The 18,751-nt window shown below is 44.4% G+C and overlaps 1 protein-coding gene across 1 annotated transcript in view; it reads left to right on the forward strand.

Annotated features, from left to right (window-relative positions):
* Positions 1–1,468: 1,468 nt before the first annotated feature.
* The window catches only part of robo1 (roundabout, axon guidance receptor, homolog 1), a 130,639-nt gene continuing 113,356 nt past the window's right edge, over positions 1,469–18,751 (forward strand). Inside the window, exon 1 of the mRNA XM_079272101.1 lies at positions 1,469–2,019. Within this exon, the coding sequence (XP_079128227.1) occupies positions 1,959–2,019 (61 nt within the window). The 5' untranslated portion in view covers positions 1,469–1,958. The remainder of the gene's footprint in view (positions 2,020–18,751) is intronic.

The raw sequence follows: 18,751 nt of genomic DNA on the forward strand, positions 1-18,751 counted from the left end.
CTTTGAAAAGCCCTGGTTTTGATGACTCATGTGTCACCAGGCTGACATAGGCCGAGCATATGGACTTTTTCGTCTTGGATTTGTTCTGTCAAACTCCACTGGAGGGCGCTGTTTGGTAACTAATGTTCAGTGGAGCCATTCACAAGCTCTGGGCTGAGCTGAGCTGCGGAAATGTGGAAGTCTTTCAGCTGTTCGTTTTTAGTCATTCATGTTTCCCCCCACATTTTAGATCTTTTAATGCACGATAACTTGCACAGCAATTGGTGTTGGCCAGTCTAAAATAAGCAGTCTGTGTCTGAGGTCGGTTATGACTCAGAGGGGCAAATAAATTGCAGGGACTGTAGGCTGAAGTGAACCCAGAGAAGCTCGGACTCATTTAAGTAAAAAAAAAAGAAGATGAGAAACACATTTTCATATGGGTGAGTCCCAAGTTTATGTCACATTGAGGGAATATAATACATTTGGAACATGGATCACAAGATAAACAGTCCGATTCTAATTAACCATATGTAGTCACAGTGAACTTATGCACTTTAACTGTACATTGTAAATTTGGAATTTGAATGTAATATATTCTTAAATTATATTTGAAGTGGGCTGCTTTTTGGAAACATTAAGAATGAAGCGCTCAGTCCAACACAGGCACGACAGGCCTGTATGTAGACCAGAGGCTTTACATGGAAAATAAAAGTGTTTAAATGAAAACGGCACACCTATGTATACAATGTATCATGTTTGGGCAGTTTGATTAATTACTTTTTTTTCATCCTCTACTACATTGCAGAAGGATAAACATAGCATGTATATATTGTAGTTTGTAATACTGGGATATTAATGGTCTATGAAACCACAGGAGACAAAACAAACCCCTAAAGTATGGTAAAGCCATTATATGATAACTGGCAAGTTCCAAAAACATACTCATAAGTCCCTTTAGGAATATCACTGGAAGCGGCTGTTGCTTTCATTTGTATTAATGGAACCGCAGAAGAAATAAAAACATGTCCAAGTACTTTGATGAGGTTTCTCTTATTATTGGACACAGTTAAAGCAGATACAGTAGTCTCGCATGTCGGCGTGCGCTCATCCAGCCTCGAAGAGGTTAAATTTCTTCTCTGGGAAACATTGTCGGGTCTATGGAGGGGGTAGAGAGGCGCATACCAATTGCCGAGGCACTCCGCTTTCCTTGAATGAAACGCAGTGAATATGAATCCGTATTTCCCCCCTCTCGCCTGAGGTTCGGGGTCTGCGACGCGCGCGAGGATCAGCCGGAGTTGCAGCAGCGGAGAAAACGGTGGCAAAGTGATGGAAAAGTTGCACTGATCTTGTGTCCCGGATCCGGTGGATGAGGGAGGACAGGACTAACTCGCAAACTTTCCGATCTCAAGTGACAGATTCAAGACTGGACTGAAATAATGTGACTGCAAGGACAGAGGCTTTCAGCTGTGGACTGCAGCGACCGCACGCGCCATTTCACTCACTTTTGACTTCACTTTTAGTCACAGTGGATTTTGGAATTCGTCCTTTTTTTTTTTTGCACAAAGGCACGAAATGGTTTGATTGAGATCGCCCGAGTGGTCTGAGCGCGCTGCAGCAGCGGGATGAATTCAAAGGAGAAGCTCTCCGTCCTCTCTGCCCACATATTCTAGCAGTTGTAACATGGTGTGTTAGAGCTGCGGAGAACTGTTTTTGTATTATGTTTTCTTTTTCCATTTTCTGAAGCCTTCCACTCATCCACAGCAAGAAGCCAATGCACGCTCTTGATAAACTGCTCCTGGACTGTTGTGATATTTAGCTTTTTTTGTGACTCACAAACTAAAATCTGGGTGTTACATTTTTAAACTCTGGATTCTAAGATTTAGTTTTTTTTGCAGTTTGACATGACGGAGCGGATGCCTAAATTGCCTTTTTGAATAATTTGGATTACACAAGGCCATTTCTCACAAGAGAGGCGTTAAATGATGTCTCCAACTTCTATTGGATTTGTATTTCTGTTAGGATTTGTCCATGTGTGCTCAGGTAAGTCAGTGACCAAGTTATTATAGCCCTTCATGTGGATTTTAGCTACAAGTTTAATATAAAAAAGGTCAAAGGTGAAAACAAATCTCTTTAATTATTTGTGAAGCTACAGAGCTTACATAACAATACAACTGGAATTAATTACATGTAGAACAAAGCAGTTCAATTTAAAACATTGTAAAAAAGTATTAAAATGTGTTACTAACATAATAAATGTCATCTCAGTGAAAAATAGTTGCCCCAGGGCAAAGTGTTGACATTAACTTCCCCAACCATAACAAAACACTTTTGAACACTGGACTTGTGTTAAACACGGAGTGTGTTTCAACCCTCGGTCTCATGCTTTGCAATGAGGAAGGCAATTCTGATTCACCACAGCGAAATTTTCCCTCTTGACCAAAACATGTAAAACCTCAGGGTGAAGGGGTTGTCTTACTTTTAAGAGCTGAGCACACATAAAGTGCTGAAGCCATGTGGGATCAGTGGAGGGAGCAGCTATCATCGGTCATACAGACAGCACGAGCGCCTGTGGAGACCATGTTTCCATGTATGTCACCACACTGCCCATTGCATGAATGTTATTGCCGAGTGCAACATTCTGTATATGTTTTAAAGATGAAAATCGGCCACATTTCTTATTTTTCATTTGGCTGTTGCTCTGGTTTTATTTCAGCTTTGTGTGGCGATCTGCCCGCTGGGTTTCAGTTGTCTTTGTCCTCTGATGCTGCTTCCATCGTTCCTTATTATCTTACACATTATTCCTCCTCACCCGTCACATGGATGATGTCTTGATAGAGCTCCAGGACCATGATAGCTGGGTTTTCCAGGTCAGTTGTTTCTGAGTTGTGAGGAAGCAAATCCTCACCCAATTATAAGACATTAGGAAAAGTGCACCCTGGATGGCAGCAAGTGGGTCATTTTACACAAAGAGAAGCTTGTACAAAACAGATTAAGAAGAAAAAACATGTATAAGGTAGTTTACTTCTTGAAATATTAATACATTGCTCTTACTGTTTATCGTAGCTCCAAAACCCCTTTCTTTCCAAACTCTTGCTTTGTGTCTATCTGTTCCTAAAAAGAATGTCTCTCTGCACGACTACACATGTTAGGGATCTCAATCATGCCCAAACTGAAAGGTCTCAATTCTCTGTCTGGTCGCTGTGTTCGTCCAGATTCAGAGTCACTGACTTTCTGCAGAATGTGTCCGTATTCAAACGTCATTCGTGCTTCCTGATTAGTTTCCTGAATTGGGTCTTTGTTTCATGTAGAGAGGCAGAAATGTAGCGATGGGGGAAATCCTGCAACACCACAGTCGTTTGAGGAAACACTGTAGCGCCTGAACAGGAAGTAGGATCAGAGGTGAGGGTTTCGAGCTATAGGTGGTGGCTCCATCTGCTTCGCCCTCGGCCGGATCCTGAGCCCGGGCCTGAGTCGCTAATGGTCCTGTCCTGTGAGAGAGACCGTCAGACACCAGGGTTTCCAATTACGCCCCGGCTGTGGGGATGTCTGGGGAGGTTTTCTTGGGAGAGGCGTGAGAACAGGGCCTGCTAATATAGAGACGGACTGGACAGCAGATACTCAACGGATTGGTCGTGGATTAGACACTCGTGTCAGGAAAATTGGATTACGCACCACTTGCCAGCAAAAAAAGATTTCATAGCTGCTGCTAATTGGAGGGGTAATTGCTTAGTGTAGGGAAGGTATCAAGTCTCTCAAACAAACTCCTAATGGTGTTTCGTAACATCTCTGATGATAGAATCGAGATCGTTTTCACATTGCTGGCCTGATTGTGAAAGTATTTTTATACCACTTGTATGTGTGAAATAGAGGGAGAGGGACGAGATGACCTTCGTCCTTGTCAAACTTGTGTTGACATGCTTATTGCAGCCCTGCGCTGTCATGCTCGGCCCTGTTATCAGGTGATCTGCCACACTAAATGGTTGTTATCTCTCCTCCATGTGGCCGTCAGACCTTATGCTGGCCTCAGAGTAACCATTCAGAAGAGGCGTCTGTGCTCCTCGTGCTCAAAATGACACTCCAGATTACTTTCAAGAGATTTGAATGACGCATATTAACAGGCAGGATATAATGTCAAGGCAAATATCAGACCTCTTTTTTGAAAATGTACATCCATGTTGTTGTAAACTCATTGGGTGGTCGTATGCAAGCACAGCACCGTGTATAAGTGTGACCGTGTGCTGGTGCTGATAAATCGAATGGGCTGTGGGAGTCATTGGTGCCCTGGTAATCAGCCCCAGCCCCCGGCAGCACCTACCCGTTGAGGTTTGACAAATTTACTCGTAAGTGCTGAGAAATTGCTGAGCCCTTCCACCTCCTACATCATGACGATATGACAGGACACAGCAGGATTCAGGGCCAGTTAATGAGCAGAGACCACAGGTGAGAGCCATCTCTGTCTCCTGTCTTCTTTACGATTACCTTTCCTTTGGCCTTAAAACCTGCTCATTAAAGCCAGCCTCTTCCCTTCAAGCGCTGTCACAGCTTTTTTCTACTCTTTTTTTTTTTTTTGTGAAATAGCGGAATTCTAAATGGGCCCTAAATCATGATTTTTTAACTCTGCGAACAGATGTTGTGTGCGGGCAGTATAGAAAGAGCCTCAGGTCTGCTGACAAATATCACACCTGTGCGAGGTGACAGTGCCCATGAAGCTATATATATATATATATATATATATATAACTTCCACTAGTTTACATTAATCTGATCCAAATCAAGCAGGGTTTTACACCCTAAGATCCAGGATTAGGCCGACTTTGGCTTTGTGAAACCAGATGGAGGAATGTGGGAGGGCAGCCCGTGTGCTCTTCCTGTTCATGAGAACTGTGGCGAAGTCATTAATGACAGACGAGATAAACATTTCAAAGCAGTTTGTTTTAGGGCAGATAATTAGGCGGTGGCTCTTAATGATCTGCTTTTCCCCTAATTACCTAAAAGCACTGCTTAATTGGATTAATTAACAAATCCATCTGACATCAATGGTTTGTAATTTGCCGCGGCTGCAGCTTGACTGATACGCGTGTCTGCACGACGCGTCAGAGGATATAGTTCATTTTGTAAAACTGAGGATGCATCTCAGTGCCCTGTGTGTCTTGGTGCTTGAAACTCCTCAGGAGTTAGCTGCTATGTGTCACCAGGCTTCAGTTTCGACGGTCGGAACTGAGGAGAGTTATGCCCATCGCTTGCTGATAATGTTGTTATGGCTTATTTAGCAAGTCTCACTTTTATCCCTCAAATATTCTGCCAGTCTAAGCTCTACAAACGTATAGCCAGACAGAGCTAAGCCGCCCGCACTAAGAATACTCCGGAACATAACTTCATATTCGCTTTTTAGTCTGGAGCTGGCTGATACTGGAAAGCAGCAGGCGTGTCCAGGATATTAGACTCGTGGGTCAGTCGGCATAGTGAACGCATCTTGTTCTAACACTTGACGTGGAGGACAAACATTCCCTATTGCCAGTCGGTGTGGTAGTGATAAATGACATGTCCTTATAGGATGAAAGGTGTCGTCTGGTTTCTGTCTCAGTTCACAAATGCCACGCTTTGACTTCCCGCGGCTTCGCTTCCTGGTATGAGAAATGCAAAGCGTTAGAATTGCAGACACAAGCAACGCACAAGCAAATTGCATAATGCTAATCCCCATTTGATTCTACATCACTTTGCATGTTTACTTAATCTAGCTTCGCCGTGGATTAGTTTGCCCATGACTCCAGTAATATAGATGTGAGCGAGAAGGAGAGGTGGGGAGTGCGTTTGTGTATGTGTGGGGTGGCGAAAGGGGGCTTAAGGAATCTCTTCATCCTCTTACCCATCCCCCTCCTTTTTTTTTTTTGTTTTGGCACAATTTGTTTTAAGACTTGCCTTTTTTTTTGTGGTTGGTCAGTGCAGAGCCTTTTTTAAATAAAGCAGGCTGACACGCAGAAAAAAGCCTGTGGGCACTGGGAGGCCGCATTGTGTCGCCTTAACAGGGCGATTGTAAGGCATGGAGGAGGGGAAGAGAATGGTTCACGAGGGACTGAGGGTGTGTGAGGAGTGTCGAGGGGGGGGGGGCGCTACACAAAGGCTACCCCAGGGTGTGGAAGGGGGATGGAGAGGAGGACGAAGCAGTCAAACATACTATGATACACCAGCTCTGGGAATTCTCTTGATCTGGCTCTCTGTGCTCACATTGCATATTCTCACTGGTCCCCCATGGCAGCAAATGTGCTGATTAGGATGGTAGTGGTTGAACACTTTGAGGCAAGGACGCTGGTGTTGTTGTTTTTTTTCTTTTCTTTTAAAGGTGGACATCTGGGGAGAGGTGAGGTTAATGTGTAAAAGGGCTGAGTGAATAAATGATCCTGGTGCAAAGCTTCAGTGCGGCATTGAGGTTTTGGTTTGAGCGCGGCCAACATCCCGCATGGATCTAAATCCTGCGTGCTCAGGAACTCCTAGAAGGCTTGCCCCGGGCCCGGCGTTAGCTGTGGCGGAGAAGCCATGCTACCGTAGGGTGCTCTGCCTTGTGCATTTTAAAAAGGCTCCGCAGACTTCCCTCCCTTTCATTTTCTCCACATGGGGAGACTGAGCGGTGGCATTGAGGACGGCCTCTCCCCAGTGTCCTTCTTTTCTTCCTCCCTCCCTGAGCTCAGGCCTCCTCCCAGCCTCTGTGACCATTCTATTACCCCCTCATTGCAAGGCCTGGATACACTTTTGAAATGCTAAACCTCTCTTTGGTTATAACTGACAGGGGAAAAAATACCATTTAAGAGGCTGAGAGGGATAGATTAAATTAGCAGTTAAAAGAGAGACTGCTAATTAGTTGATTAACGTCTTTGGTCCCTCCCCCTCTTAGCTATACTGTCGTAGTTAAGATTCCCTCTGGTGACAAGGTTCTCCTTCCCCAAACATTATTTCCTGTTTATTTAAAATGTTGAAACACATTTCTTTTAATCCACACGGTGCGATTGACTGCTTCAGGAGATTCGTGTTGAAGAAGCCGCTCTCATCCAGAGCTGCATCAGCAACTTTACGTGGCGTTCCTCGGGGGCTGATTCTGTCACACAAAGGCAGAGATGAAAGTAGGAGGGGTGCGCTGTATTTAGGAGGAAGCGCTGGAAAACATAATTAATGAGAAGGTGACCTTGAGATTCACCATTATAGGACTGCTTTTGGAGCCGCTGCCACCATTCAGCTGTAACCATGGTGAGGAGGATTCAAATAACCGGGTGGATTTCCAACAGTCGCTCTGAGTCGGGAGATTCATTTTGATCCTGGTCTATTATCAGGCTTGTTCTGCACATTGGTGACATTTTCCTTTAAATCTGTTGTGACAATTGACATGAAGACAAATGAACAATCCCACATTTTTTTAATTTATGTTTTCTGCTGTAGATAACGTGTGTTGACCTTTCTGTTCGTACAAAGGGCCGCCTCTATTGAACCCTTTGAACAATGCTTTTGACTCCTACTAAGAGCCTCTGGAGTTTCACCTTTTCAAAAGCTTTTAAACTTCATCATTTCTGAGACTTGCAGAGCTTTTGAATCAATCCTTCGTGTCACGTTTTTAGTATCCTTCTACTGTACTATCCTCCCTCTTATTGCAGTCGCTCTCTCTCCCTCCCACATCCGCTCTCCTCGCCCACACACTGAAAGCTCTAATTGAATAACAATTGTAGTCTCAGGCTGAGAGACAGGTTCTTCAGGCTTTAAGCACAAGAGATTGCTTTTTCATTTTGCCTCGTGTCTGTCACCAAGTCTTAATCTGAAGCCCCATAGTTCAAAATACAAAAAAAAGAGAGCCACACCTCCATTTCCCTACATGCACTTGGCTTCAGTAATCACACCTTTGTTTGACTCAGAGAACGTTGTTGCAAAATGTGTGAAGGCGCTCTGCGATGACTGCGGTCCTACTTGACTGCTGTGATTCATTCTGACATTCAGTCCTGACAGACGGTGTTTATCCCATCTTATTACAGTCCTCTAATCAGAGCGTACTACTCACTTCTGTCTCCACCTCTACCTAATGATGTAGTGATAACGACGTCTATTTCTTTCGACATCTTGAAGCGTATTAGAATGATTCAAAGTGTTTTCTTTACACATTGACTTTGATTGAGCTGATCTTACGCCTCTTTCCTTTGCATTTGCTTTTTCATTCAGACATCCATCGCATACATGGTCTTTATATTTGCCCTCTGCTCTGTTTTGTCTCTTTCTAGTACGACAGGGCGGACTACACCCTTCTTGATAGACACTAATAACGCATAATTGATGGATTTAAAAGTCTCTTTATTGGCTGCCTCACTGTTGACCACTTGTGAAGGGAGAAGTTGGGGAAATCAATGCAATTCAGTGTCAGTGAACAGAGAAAGATATCCTCAGGGTGGTTATTTCCACTTTCAAAACTGATAGGGATATTTCCTCTCTTGCATTCGTCATCACAGCTGTCTCGCACAGATCTGTCTCCCCCCCTCCCTCCCCCTCCGTCTCCAACTGTGGAGGAAAACCGGTTTCCTTAGAAATGTTACTCAGACGTTGACCGTTTTTCTGCTGTCAGATGTAGAAAACTGACAGATGACACAGACTGACACATTTATGACCAAGTCATTTTCAGTTGAAGGATGAAAGAAAACACCGTGTACCTGGACAGTTGGTATGTGTCTTGAGGGGAGGATGTGGTAAGTGGGTGCTGGAAAGCAGACATTGCCAGTGAGCAGTTGTCTGCAGAAGGAAATTTAATTTTAATGCCAGACTGGGCACAGTCTCCCCTCTGTGGACGTCTAGAAAAAGGCTTCTTGGCAGACTTCGCCCCTTCATTAATTTTGACCAAATATTTACTGTGCATCACATGGCATGCCTTACGTCCCACTTTCGTTTTTTCCAGGCCAGGTTTTGAACCGTTTGGGGCGATTTGTGTTCCATTTGGCTGGACTCGGGCCATGCCCCGCTCCACAGGCCATGCTGGTGTCTTTGGGATCTTGCCGCATGAGAAACTGGCTCCACGGAGTCTTAACCCACGCTATGCCTCTGGGAGCCACGGTTCACTTTAATAATACCTTGTATCCACAGCTCCACTGCAGCGGAATGAAGCTTTGTCACATGTGTGCTTGCACATACACGAGCTTTCACACATTGACGGTCCAATGTTATGTGCTCCGCGCTTACCCTTTTAACCTAAAGGGCACGAGAAGGAAATGTGCCAGGTTTCTGCACTCCGGCATTACCGTTGTACCCCCCCCCCCCCCCCCCCCCGTCTGAATGCTGTAACTGCAATTCCCTTTCAACACCCAGCTGTCTGAGATTTACTTTAGAATGTGTTTGGCTGAACATTTGGAATAGCCTACGTAAGGTCATCGTCTCTGCTCTCAGGGACTGTAACACAACACTGATCCAATAGCAGACCAGTATCAGCCGCTGCCATCGACTAAATAACATTTAAAAAGCATTAGGTGCTTTTTGGCCGTGCCTGCCCCGATTCACTTTGGCATCTCTCTTCTTTTTCTTGGCACCCAGCCCAAATGCCATACTCCATTTGGCTAGGCTGTGCCAGCTGAGTGTGCTGGTCCTTTCTCCTCAGTGTTCGCCAGCCCCTCCCCTGCCTGCCACCTATCCCAGTCCCCTCACGGCTGGTCAGACAGTCCTAAGAGTGACCTTGGGAGGAGCAGACCATCGCACCGGATTGTAATGGACGCAGAACAGAGCAGACGGCAGATTTAATTGAATTCAGCGTACAGTTGTGTTTACATTGAACCTGGAGTGCTGCTTCCAGTCCTGTGCAATCATTGCATAATGTGAAACTGAGCCTTACCCATCTGCTCGTGTTAATTGTATGTTTATAATCCACGCTATTAACGCTATATTTGTTTTTCAAAATGCTAAACAAATAGTTTTTTGCTGAAATGCAATTTATTAATCTCTTGAGGGTTTCAACTCGAGCAGCTGATGGAAGAACAAGTCAGCAGTGAGACTCCTGCTGTCCCCTGTTGGGAAATAAATGTACCAGCATTAGGGCTGGGCGATATGGCCTAAAAAAAAAATCTCCGATTTTTTTACAAAAAATCCGATTCACGATTTAAATCGATTTTTTCCCCCACAAATTTTTGCAGATGACAGAAGCTGTTGAAAACATTTTTTTATTTTATTTTGTGATGATTTTCCCTCGTAGGTTGATAAAAATAAAGTGCAAACAAAACCTGAACATTGTAGAAAGGTGCCTGTAGTATACAAAAAGTATTTGGTCACTCTTTTGTTTCCCTGAATCATTTAAATATAAAATTAAATTAAACATAACATTAAATGGCATTAAATAGTAGCCTTCCATTGTAAACAACTGTGCAAATGTAACTTTTTACACTAAGCTTTTCTAACTGAATACACTGATACAAACACAGCATGAAATAAAATGTATGTGACCCTTTAACATTCACATTTTCAAAAGTGCAACATCTGATCTAACATCAACATAACATATTTTGCACAGTAAATAAGTGCATGTAAACAAAATCAAGTGCATTCACAACATAACCAACAGTATTAAACAGTAGTGCATGTTTTTTCTAAATATTTTTTGCCAGGAAGACGGCATCGCTTGTGCTCCCGCGGTCCTGCTCCCTGCTCAGGGCGCAACGCTTCTCCCACTCGGCGGCATGCCTCTGTTTGAGGTGCTGCATTAAATTTGTTGTGCTGCTTGATTTTGTAGCAATAGCTTTTAGACAGACCTTACATCGTGGTGCTGTTTGTTCGGTGTCAGATGACATGAACCCGAACCATTTCCAGACCACCGAAGACACATTCTTCCCTCTCTTAAGAACGAGAGCTTCACTGCTGGCCGCCATTGTTTTCGTTTGTAAACAATGCGCGCGCACTCAACTACGGGAACCCAACGGGGGGGAGGAGTGGGGGCGATTTTCTCGATTTTCAATAAAACACATCGCCTTAAAGCACACATTCGAATTAATCGATTAAATCGATTTATCGCCCAGCCCTAACCAGCATATTCAATTACCCCTGCTTCTCCTATCCTGCTGTTGCAGGCTGCTTTGATGTATCACTGCGAACGCACTGGTCAAACCTCATCATTAACTGGCAATGTTGGAAAACAAAAACTAGATGTAATTGCCCACTCACGCTCCCCGGTGCTTCTTTTCTGTAATCCCCATCTGTGCTCCCAACCTTGACTGTGGAGCATGCAGAGGCTTCCTATTAGAGGGTCTAAGCCCAGCACATATTAACTACCGCTCTTTTCCCGGGATCTCTGCCCCGCTGAAGGAACGACATCTTTGACACCGATGTTGGAGTTATTTCATGAGCAGCACGAGCCAAGTTTTCTTCTTAGGTCATCGCTGTGAATATGCAGGGTCAACGTGAGGAGGCCGCTCAAAGTCGTACACAGACAAGTTAATGGACTGATGGGTAGATGCTAGGCAGACTGACACACACACACAGAACAGACAGACCAACTCTTTGCTTGCATCCGCTCTGTTCAGCCCGTCTGCCTTCATGGTCTCCAGAGCCAATTTGACAGGCAGCCTCCTAACAAGCGTTCCAGTCTTTTCCACTACAGCTTTCCTGCTTGTCTCGGTGAATGGATATAATAAAGCATAGCAACTGTGTTTATCCTGCAGGAATGAATTCTGCCCTCGTGGCCTTCTGCAGACTTTGACAGCTTTTGTTTGTGTCACTGGGGCTGCTTGGCATCAGGAGGAGCCACAACTCATCCACAATTGTGTCCCCTGGGTTTCTGTTGAAAATTCATGATTGCATAGTTTATCTTCTCGTCATTTTGTCTTTTCACAGTTTCTTCTTCTTCTTATGATGCTTACAATTTATGTGAGCATGCTAAGGATATTTAAAGTGTGAGAGGAAAGCTGTATTCAATCAAGCACTGTTTAACAATGGAGTTTCCATTCATGGCTTTCATCTATGAGCTTACCAAAAAAAAAAAAAAGATGAGTTTTCAAAGAAAGACGAAACAAAGATGTGCGTGTTGTCTTCGGTTGACTTAGGAGGTGTTTCATGAGCATCAGAGCTCCTTCTGTCATACTTCTGATTACGCCTGGTGTCTTTCAAATGTGTCGGGCCCGTTTGGGAAAGCCTGGAGGAGAAGTGGAAATACTGCTCCCATTGTCGTAGCTCCAGATGGGGGCCCCAGAGCAGGATGGACCCCAGCCTCCCAAAGGAGCACTCTGCTGGGGCTGTCTCACCCCCGGCCTGGTCTGCTAGGTGAGAGTCAGGGATGCGTTTCCCAGCTGACACAGACAGTTTTGGGGCTAGTGCTTCAGGGCCAGGAGGGGGGGGGGGCTTTGCTGGATCCCATCCTGATGTAATGTCAGCAGATTTGCCACCTCTGTATCATATATGACCAATAAGCATCAGGACGATCAGAGGCAACGACGGTGATCTTAATATTTTATTCGTCCCCATTTACAGAACTGCTGAAAACCGAAGCAAGTTTAGTGTTTTACAAGTCACTGATCTGCTTTTAACCAATGGTAACTTCTCTGTGTATCACACCTTCATTTTGTTTAAAATGAAATTAACAAATGACTGAATTGTGTTTGGAGCCTTGCAGTTATGACAGTCTGTGTTTTTTACTGATTACTTCCTCAACTTTGTTCAATGTCTCAACCATAATCAACAAAGGCGCTTTGTGTCTTGTTTGCATTACAGTCTGCAGAAGCCATACATCACTCAAATATCAATGGGAGCTTTGTAATCGTCTGTGAGTGTGTGGACTTCGTTTCTAAAACAGCAAATACAGATAAACAATCAAACAGTGTAGTGCAGGGTGGCAGTGTTGTGTGTAAACTCTCAGGTAGTGTGTTTCAGGTTTGCTTTGCTTTGATAAAAAAATAAAAAAAAACACTAATTTCGACGGCGGCACTATTTTTTTGGAAACTGATATCTGTTCTCAAGTGCTGCTGTGGTATCAGCGCGGTAACCGTACCCCGTTCTGTTTGGTCAACGGAGACAAAGAGATGAGGAAAGAAAGAGGCCATAAAGATATCCATCACCCCCCTCCGTCACCCCACCTCCGGGTCCCCATACACACTCACACACGGGGGCTCTAATCCTGCCTCTTAGGAGTGTAAGTGATAGCCTTGTGTAACATTAAAAACAGGTCTGATCTGATGCAACTGGCAAAGTCATTCACGCAGAGCATTCCAGGGTGGGATCCTGATGTTGGAACGGTAAAAGATTCAGTTTCTCTATTGCCTTTTTCGCTCCGCTTCCGTCTCTCCCTCTGTTTCTCTCTCTTATCTCTGGCCTCTCTCTCCCTTATCGTCTCTAATTCAACAGAAAAGGGTGCCTTTTCTTTTGCTTTCAGTCATTTATTGGCAGGCAGCGTCCCGAGCAGGCGTGGCTCCGGTCTCTGCCTGGCTACCCCGAGGGACGCGCCCTCTGCCCTTATCTCTGCCATAAATCCCTCTTAAATCCCATAATCACAGATTAATGTGACTGTAGATAGGGAGTGCCCTACTGTGCTTGGCCTTCCTTATCGCAGACCCATATTCCATATCTCTGCCATTGCTCAGCTGGACATCTGATATGGGGTGTGATGATACGGCTCACATGCTACGGCAACACCTCCCGATTTCAGCAATCGGCCTTTTTGAGATTCTGTTACCTTGAGAAGCTTTATGGAGGCAATGAAACTTTACCACGATATAAACACATGCAATCCTTGGCTGGGATCGTTTGATCCACAGCGAGAATTGGACTGAATGACCCAGCATTGTGAAGTGTGGTTTATCATTCAAGGAAGTCGACACATTAGCCCGTCTCCCTATACCTCAGGGGACCTCAGTGACAACAGATCTAAATTGCCTCACTGTCCCTCTCCCCTGTGAGTTCTCCGGGGTAAAGGGCAGGTGCCTGGCTCCTTTCCTCCACCTCACACTCTGCCAAGGAAAAGAGCTGTGAGAGACAGAGGCACATTGGCTTTTTCATGCTCGGGAAATCATTGGACCTGAACTTATTACTTCTGCCAGGCCGGTGGTTTTTGTCTGATTTGTTGGTCTGCCTTCCTCTATCATCTTTATGCAGAGAGTGATTAGTAATACAAATGCAGCACTCGTGATGTCGCCTGTGGGGTTACATGAGCTTTGAACTGCAAAGGGCAAAGATGCTGTGTTTAAGCAATGACCCTGGCTCTGACAGAGCTGACCCTGTCTAGCTGCTTCTTGTCCCGAGGCTGCTCAGAGTCTAGCTTGTAGTTCCAGGGCCGTCTTTTATGCCTGCAGTCAGAGTAGTTCGATCGATTGCTGCCTCCCAGACAGCGTTGTAGAGCCACAAACCAGATGTTATTGCATTTTCTTGCAGTTGGCATCTCTGACAGTAAATGTCATCTCAGTGAAATTCTTCCAATACTAACTGTTGCATTATGTAATCATACATAATCAATACTGCAGCTCTTATCATCGCTATAGTGTATAAGCTACACTGCAGACTGATGTCATTGTTAACAGTGACAAACGACAGAACAGCCGGTTGAATGGTGCAGCACGGGTTGAATGTGCAGTGGAGATATTCTATCCTTGTCCCCTGTGTCCTTGCGCTGCGTTTTTATAAACTACGATAGCATCTACAGTTACATATCTCCTGCCTGTGTCCAGGCGCTGTCTCACTCCTCTACCTCTCCTTGTTCTCATGCATTAGTTCAGTACTGTGGAGTTGCTCTGGCTGCTACAACCAACAGCGTGTTGGTTTTAAAGTGTGCTGTCTGTAAAATGTTCTAACATTTTTGTAAACTGATGCTGATAACTTTTATAGATTATACAATTAAATCTTTTTTTTTTATGTCACCTGTTATTAGTATGATGTCTTTCAGTGCCCCCAAATCTGATAGTTTACCCACTGAGGTCCAGTGCAGTATGAGTGCCCTGCTCAGTGCACCCCATAATGATCTATTGGCATGATCAGTAGCAGCCATCTCTTATGCATAATATTTCATTGTCAGATAGAGGAAGCAGGTGTATCTCGTGGAATATAGATCCATATAGTATGCCGGGTGATCTAATGGGCAGCCAAGTGACCTTGGCTTCTTGAGAACCACTGCAAATCCCGCGATCATGCCCTGTCTATCAATGATTGGACTGGGGAAAGAGCCTAGTTTCAGAGTGGGCAAATACGCCGGAGGTCCTCATGCATCCTAGAATGCATGAAGACAGTGTGTGAACACATGGGTCAGTGTCTGGGTCTGGACCCTTGTGGTGGCTGTGCGAATGGGTCTGAGGCTGTTCAATTCAGTGTGCTTGTTGTTGCTGTTGGGCTCTCATGGTTTGCTGTTCATTACCGAGATTGCTTTTATCATTGAGAGAAAAGTCCCAGAGAGTCATAGTTTTTTTTAATCACCTCCACAGCAAGCAAAGGCTCCCTCAAGCATAGTTTAACTGTGTGTGTGTGTGTGTGTGTGTGTGTGTGTGTGTGTGTGTGTGTGTGTGTGTAGGTGTGTGTGTGTGTGTGTGTGTGTGTGTGTGTGTGTGTGTGTGTGTGTGTGTGTAGGTGTGTGTGTGTGTGTGTGAATAAATGAGAAAAAAGACTCACTCTAGCAAGTGAGAGGGTTAAGGGAGAAGGAGAATCTTGCCTCAGGCACCAATCGATCATATCCTTGCAGTAGAAGTCCCAGCTTCCCCTCAGTGAAGTGTATTGCATTAGCTCATCTCAAATTTTCTTTCTGGAAGCGAGGGAGGGGGGAGGAGAGGGGATAGAGAGTAGGAGCGAGGGCGGTTGAAAGCAGCAGAGGAGAAGGAAGGGCATCGCTTTGAAATAAAGGGAGGAGACGCGAGAAAGAGACGCCGAACAGCTTGGCTCAGTAGTGAAGTGTGCACTCTGCTCCTCCCGTGTTTCTGATTTGGTCTTCAAAACATGCTGTAGGGAAGGAGTGAAGTCAGCTGGTTGGCCATCTTCTGAAAGCATGCACCTGTAGAGGGGGACATGGGAGTGCCCCCTGTGTCTCTTTCCCCTGGTGAGGGGTAATGGAGCTGAAGGAACTGGGGTCACTCAAAGTGTCTATGGCAGTGGTCTCAAACTCCCGGCCCGCGGGCCGCCACGTCATTTTATGTGGCCCGCGAATCCGCCAGCAAAAAAAAAAAAAGAAGAAAAAAAAAAAGAAAATAAAACTTTTTATTAATTTTTTTAAGTTAGACTAATAATGATAAAAATATCCCCATAGTCGAAATTATGAGATAGAAAGTCGAATTTATTAGATAGAAAGTCATAACTATGATAGAAAGTCATAATTCTGAGATAGAAAGTCAAATTTATGAGATAGAAAGTCAAAAAGATGAGATTGACAGTCAAAATTATGAGATTGAAAATCAAAAAGATGAGATTGACAGTCAAAATTATGAGATTGAAAGTCAAAATTATGAAATAGAAAGTCAAATTATGAGATACTTAAACAGTTAGAAGCAGCTCTTTGACTGGTTACTGTACATTTAACATGGAAATGTATTGTGAGTACATTGAAGACTACTTTAAACTGTGAATGCAGAGAGTTATTTAACAATATGTTACGAGTAGTGACATTTACAACCGGCCCTTTGTGGGCGACCATGATGCTGATGTGGCCCGGAGTGAAAATGAGTTTGAGAGCCCTGGTCTATGGGGATCAGCACAGCACAAATACACACAGACACACAGACACATGCACACAGTGAATTCAATCAGGAACAAGGGACGCATAATAGCATTGTGTAACTGATACATTCTCGCACCCACTCACAGCTCAAAACACACACTCACACTCAGGAATCCCACACTTATTAGAGCGCAATATGAACTGCTGAATGTGTGTACACCTGCTTTTTCTTACCAGCTTCCCCGTAACAGGACACTGTAACCCGTTTATTGTATTCTCAGTCTGCGTCTTAATCATGCAGATCCGCTGTAATCATCTACAGTAAACAGCCGCTGATCAAACACAGCGCTCCCTGCTGCACAGCTCTCCTCACACTGGGCCACATCTAAATAGTTAATGGTTCCCCCATAAAACCCCAAACTTCAGACCATTTTAAATTAGAGAGGATCTCTCTAAATCAGGAAGGGAACGGGCTGAGTAGATGGTGGCGGAGCCCTTCAAAGTCCTCTTTAATAAAACATATTAGCCCGCCTTGTCTGGTGAAGGGCGGTGGTAGTGGGCCTGGGTATGGTAGCATAGCGAGGAGTGTTAGCTCAGCTCTGTGCGCCAGTATGCTGCCGTACCAAAAGGGCTGGGCCTCGTTAGCATAATATAGTCTGCAGGTTCAAAAGCTTCTGACGGGAGCACGTTACAAATTAAGGTTAATTAGCCTGGTAGCGGTTCAGGCCGCTCCAATAGCCAGGAAGCACAGACATGTATTTTTTATAAACTTTGTTCAGCATCCCCGCTAAAGGCTTGATTTGCCGCTTTCTCTAATTCACCATCTGTCTCCCAGAAATGCTTTAATCTCTACAGATATGTTTTTCCTAATATCTATACAATGACAGGCAGAAATACTGGGTTTTCTTATTTGATGTGTTGCCACTAAATATTTAATCACCAACTCATTGGCTTTGGTATAATTGCTCCAAATAGTTGTTACTGGCAATTTTTTTTAATGTGGCATAAAATCCTGTAATATTCCACAATCATAAGCGCAGCGTCTCATTAATTATTTTCGAGTGGCTCATTAGCTATTTTGATATTTATGTTCTCCCACCATTATTGCAGCCATACACAACCACTGCAGTTAGTTTTAGAAAAGGTACGTGCAGGATATAGACACGAAAGTCTCTCCCAAAGAAGTAGACTTCAACAAGTCTCAAAGGAAAACAGTGTGTGCATGAGATTTGTGTAAAAACAAGTGTAGAAGATGCATGCCCAAAGATAAAAAAAAGAAAAACAGTCTTCCCTGTCATAAACTGTAGTCGAGGAATTACTTGATCATGATGTCCTTCATTGGGGTATATGATTAATTATATTCCATTGACCACACCACACATTTGCATCGAAGTGATTAATCTTTCCACGGAGCTGTCGCTGATTATGCTGACTTTAGCAAAAATATACAGCGACCGCGAGAAGATGCTTTCTCAGCACCAGGTTTGTAGGATGGCGGGGGATGGGTGGAGGGCACAGAAATGAGGCAGTGTGGCAAGTTCACGGGATGCTGGGTAAATGAATTGCAGGCCTGTGCCTCCAATTGGACCAGACTCTTTTTAATTGGTCCTGAATGAGATCCAAAGGCCTACGCTGGGAGATATAGCAAGTGGGGGGAGACTCTCTCACCCTCACACAGACACACACACACACGCACACATCCTATTGTGTGTTGGCACACAATGCATTCACAGCCATCAAGTCCCACCCTTCAGGAATTAACAACAGGAAGCTAATTAGCATGTAAAGCAGGTTTGATAGCCTCAGCTGACTGGTCGGAGAGCATTAGTAATGGCCTGAGATAGCACTGGGGTGTTAACCCCCTTGGCACTGCTGTCGGCACTCTTTCTTCAACAGAGTAATCTCTACTCCTGCTCCTTTCTTTGTCCCCGAAGATATGCACTGCATCCATATCTTATCATTTATCTTTTAATTTCCTTTTACCTTAAAGGCGTGTCATATTCCTGTTTACTGTTGCCTCCTTCTTTTCTTCTTTGCTCTTTGATTTTGAGAAATTACAGTCCCATAGCTGGAGCAGTGCTAAGCTTCACTGAAGGAGCTGTTACTGTAATTAAAGGGTTACTTCTCTCACAGAATGGTAGTTTATTTGTGCTCC

This window comes from Melanostigma gelatinosum (genome assembly GCF_949748355.1).
Source record: "Melanostigma gelatinosum genome assembly, chromosome: 7".
In the NCBI taxonomy this organism is placed as follows: domain Eukaryota; kingdom Metazoa; phylum Chordata; class Actinopteri; order Perciformes; family Zoarcidae; genus Melanostigma; species Melanostigma gelatinosum.